The sequence below is a fragment of the Nanorana parkeri genome, unplaced genomic scaffold, assembly GCF_000935625.1.
Source record: "Nanorana parkeri isolate BGI_ZX_2015 unplaced genomic scaffold, ASM93562v1 scaffold2553, whole genome shotgun sequence".
Classification (NCBI taxonomy): Eukaryota; Metazoa; Chordata; class Amphibia; order Anura; family Dicroglossidae; genus Nanorana; species Nanorana parkeri.
In genome coordinates this window covers 133,457-136,693 of record NW_017308821.1, presented here as the reverse complement: position 1 = coordinate 136,693, position 3,237 = coordinate 133,457, and the positions used below count along the sequence as shown (strand labels likewise).

Genomic DNA, 3,237 nt, shown 5'->3' with positions numbered 1-3,237 from the left:
TAACGTATCGTTAGCAAACGCCAGATCTAGCCGGGAAGAGGCATGTCAGCCAGCTAAGGGTCAGGATGTAGCACGGATGTCGGGAGCTGCAGTGAGACACGTCTGCTCAGTCTCACATCCTGGCCACGCCCCCGTAAATGATCATTTTACAGAAATACTTTCACATTTGCTTCTGTCAGTGGGATAGATCAGCCGTTCCCAGCTTCTCTTCTCTACAGAGTCGTATCAGAACTTTATTTTTTGCCCCAGAATGGCGACTTCTGACCTGAAAGAGGAATTGGACTGCTCCATCTGCCTGGACCTTTATAAGGACCCCGTATCGCTGAAATGTGGACACAACTTCTGACGGGACTGTATTGTGACTGCGCTGGATACACAGAAGTCTGGCCATTACTCTTGTCCGGAGTGCAGAGAGGAGTATACAAAGCGTCCTCTACTGAATAAGAACAGGAAGTTGTGTAACATTGTGGAACATTTCAGATCTGCTCAACAGATGGAGACAGAGGTCTTGTGTACGTATTGTGATCCTCCTGTACCAGCTACTAAATCGTGTCTGCACTGCGAGGCCTCATGTTGCAAAAAACACTTAAGCAACCACAGCAAGTCAGCGGATCACATTCTAATTGAACCCACCACATCATTCAAAGACAGGAAATGCTCCACACATAAAGAGATCCTGAAATATTACTGCACAGAGGATAGAGCTTGTATCTGTATGTCCTGCTGGGTGGCTGGAGACCACAAAGGACACCAGGTGGAGCTTCTGAACGAGGCCTCTGAGAAGAAGAAAGAGAAGCTAAAAGATGTTACTGAGAAACGGAACTCCGAGAGACAGGAGACTGAGAAGAGAATCCAAAATCTGGAAAATCACAGGACACAAGAGAAGGGAAAAGCCGCTGATGTCATCGGGAGAGTCACTGAGCTGTTTAGTGACATCAGGAAACAGCTGGATGATGTAGAGAAGAGAATCCTGACCGAGACCTCCAGACAGGAGAAACAGATCCTACTGACAGTCTCAGATCTCATCCAGCACCTGGAGACACAGAAGGCCGAGCTGTCCAGAAAGGCGACTGAAGTTGAGGACTTACATAAGATCACAGATCCATTAACTGTGCTAAAGAAAGAAATGATCAGTGATGACATCATTCCTGGGAGTGGTGACACCAACAGTGATGTAAGAGATGCCGGATGTCTGGATGAAGGAATGATCTCACAGATGCTCCACAGAGGTCTTCTCCACTTTACTGACAGTCTGATAGATCTGAAGAACAAGAGACAGTTCTCAGTGATGGAGAAATCAGACATCTCACTGGATATAAACACAGCCAATTATTATATTATTGTTTCACAGAATCTCAAATCAGCTACTTACACTGATAAACCAGAGACCAGACCGGATGTTCCAGAGAGGTTTATATCCAATCAGGTATTAAATATACGCAGCTTCTCATCAGGGAGACATTATTGGGAGGTGGATGTGAGTGGAGCGAAGGAGTGGATGATCGGGGTGGCCAGTCAAAGCATAGAGAGGAAGATAGCTGGAGATGAATCTTACATAGGTTACAATCAAAAATCATGGGGTCTAAATCAAAGACATGAGCTTCAAGCCATACACAAAAACTTTGCTAAAAAATTATGCACCTACTCTTCTCTAAAGGCTGTTGGGATTTATCTGGATTATGATGCAGGACGTCTGTCCTTCTACGAGCTGTGTGACTCCATCAGACACCTCCACACCTTCACCTCCAACTTCACTGAGCCCCTCTACGCTGCTTTCTATGTGTTTAAAAATTCCACCATAAGAATAACATAGTCCTCGCCTTGGTACTTGGCTGTTCAATGTCAGCATATTGATCCTACATGAGGGGCATAACAGAACACTATGACCTGCCTGATACAAATTATATTTGAAATTCATCTAGGAAAGAAATCTATCTGTAAATTTGTAATACGTATTCATGAGGGAAAGTCACCAGTTGTAAAAATACACACTCCTGAAACTCTGATTGTTCTCCATAACATGATATTACCACGGTATAAAAATGAAGATGTCATTGTTGGACTGTTGTTCCTCCATGTTCCCATGTACTGCATCTCCAATGGAAAAAGTCAAATAGCTTTATATTAATGTTCTTACTTAAACAATACAAGAATAAGGACAATACAATTAGGGTAACAAGGGTTCATCAGGACTTCTTCCCTCTCTACCAAGACAAAAGGTTTTTGTTATTTCTGGCTTTGCTGTGTTACCATTGGAGACATTTCCCATCACTCCCTGTCCCTTTGACCAGAGGGGCCTCTGAGGAAGTCTGGTCCTTAAAATGGCGTTAGTAGCAGAGTGATGTCCAGTCTTTGCTACCGAAACACTTTTTCTTTTAATCCCCCGAGTGCTCCAAACTGAAATTCTTCATGATCTAACTATCCACACAGGAGAAGCTTTGGGTTCATCCCATGTGGATAAAGCAACTGATGGCTCAAGGACCACAGATGGCTTCTTGAGAGACTAATAGGCATGTGCGATTCTTTTTGTTCCGAATCAAAATTCGAACTAATTTTCTGAAAATTGGACATTCGGACACATCCTAATTTACAAATCACAATCCATCCGAATGTGTCCGAATCCGAATTTCCGTTTCTGAATTTTGGATCCCATCCGAATTTCGTTCAAAAACAAAACTGAATGGGACATGGGACTTTTCTGACCAATCAGATGTGTTTTTCGGTTTAATGCATCCGAATGGGTCTGAACACAAATGTTTTCCTTACGGCAACATGGGAGCCATATACAGTATATACATATAATACTAAAGCTGAGGCTCCCAGACCCATTCGGGATCCGAATTTCCCAATTGCATTTGGGAGCTCCCGAATGCCATTCGGGTCTAGGAGCTTCAGCATTAGTATTAATATCTGTATATGGTTTTCTGTGTCTTTCGCAACGAATATTCATAAACTCATCCGAAACTAACGGAAATTTGGATTTCGTCCGAATCCGAAACCCAAACCGAATTGAATTTCGGATCCGAATTCCGAAATAATGAAATATCCGAACCGAACTAAATTTGTCCCCAGCTTACATGTCTAGAGACTAATAGCCACAGATCATAACCGCTCTCTTAACCACTTGCTGACCGCGGTGTTACACCCCCTTCTTTTCCAGGCCATTTTTTAGTATTCAGCGCTGCGGTACTTTGACTGACATTTATTCCGTCATGCAACGCTGTACTGAAATGAATT

At 43.2% G+C, this 3,237-nt stretch overlaps 1 protein-coding gene across 1 annotated transcript; it reads left to right on the top strand.

The window, feature by feature from the left end:
• The first annotated feature begins 250 nt into the window (after window positions 1–250).
• LOC108801907 (E3 ubiquitin-protein ligase TRIM39-like) lies at window positions 251–1,813 on the top strand. Its single transcript, XM_018573816.1, is given in 1 exon segment — window positions 251–1,813. A coding segment is annotated over 1 exon segment (1,563 nt).
• The last annotated feature ends 1,424 nt before the right edge of the window (window positions 1,814–3,237 follow it).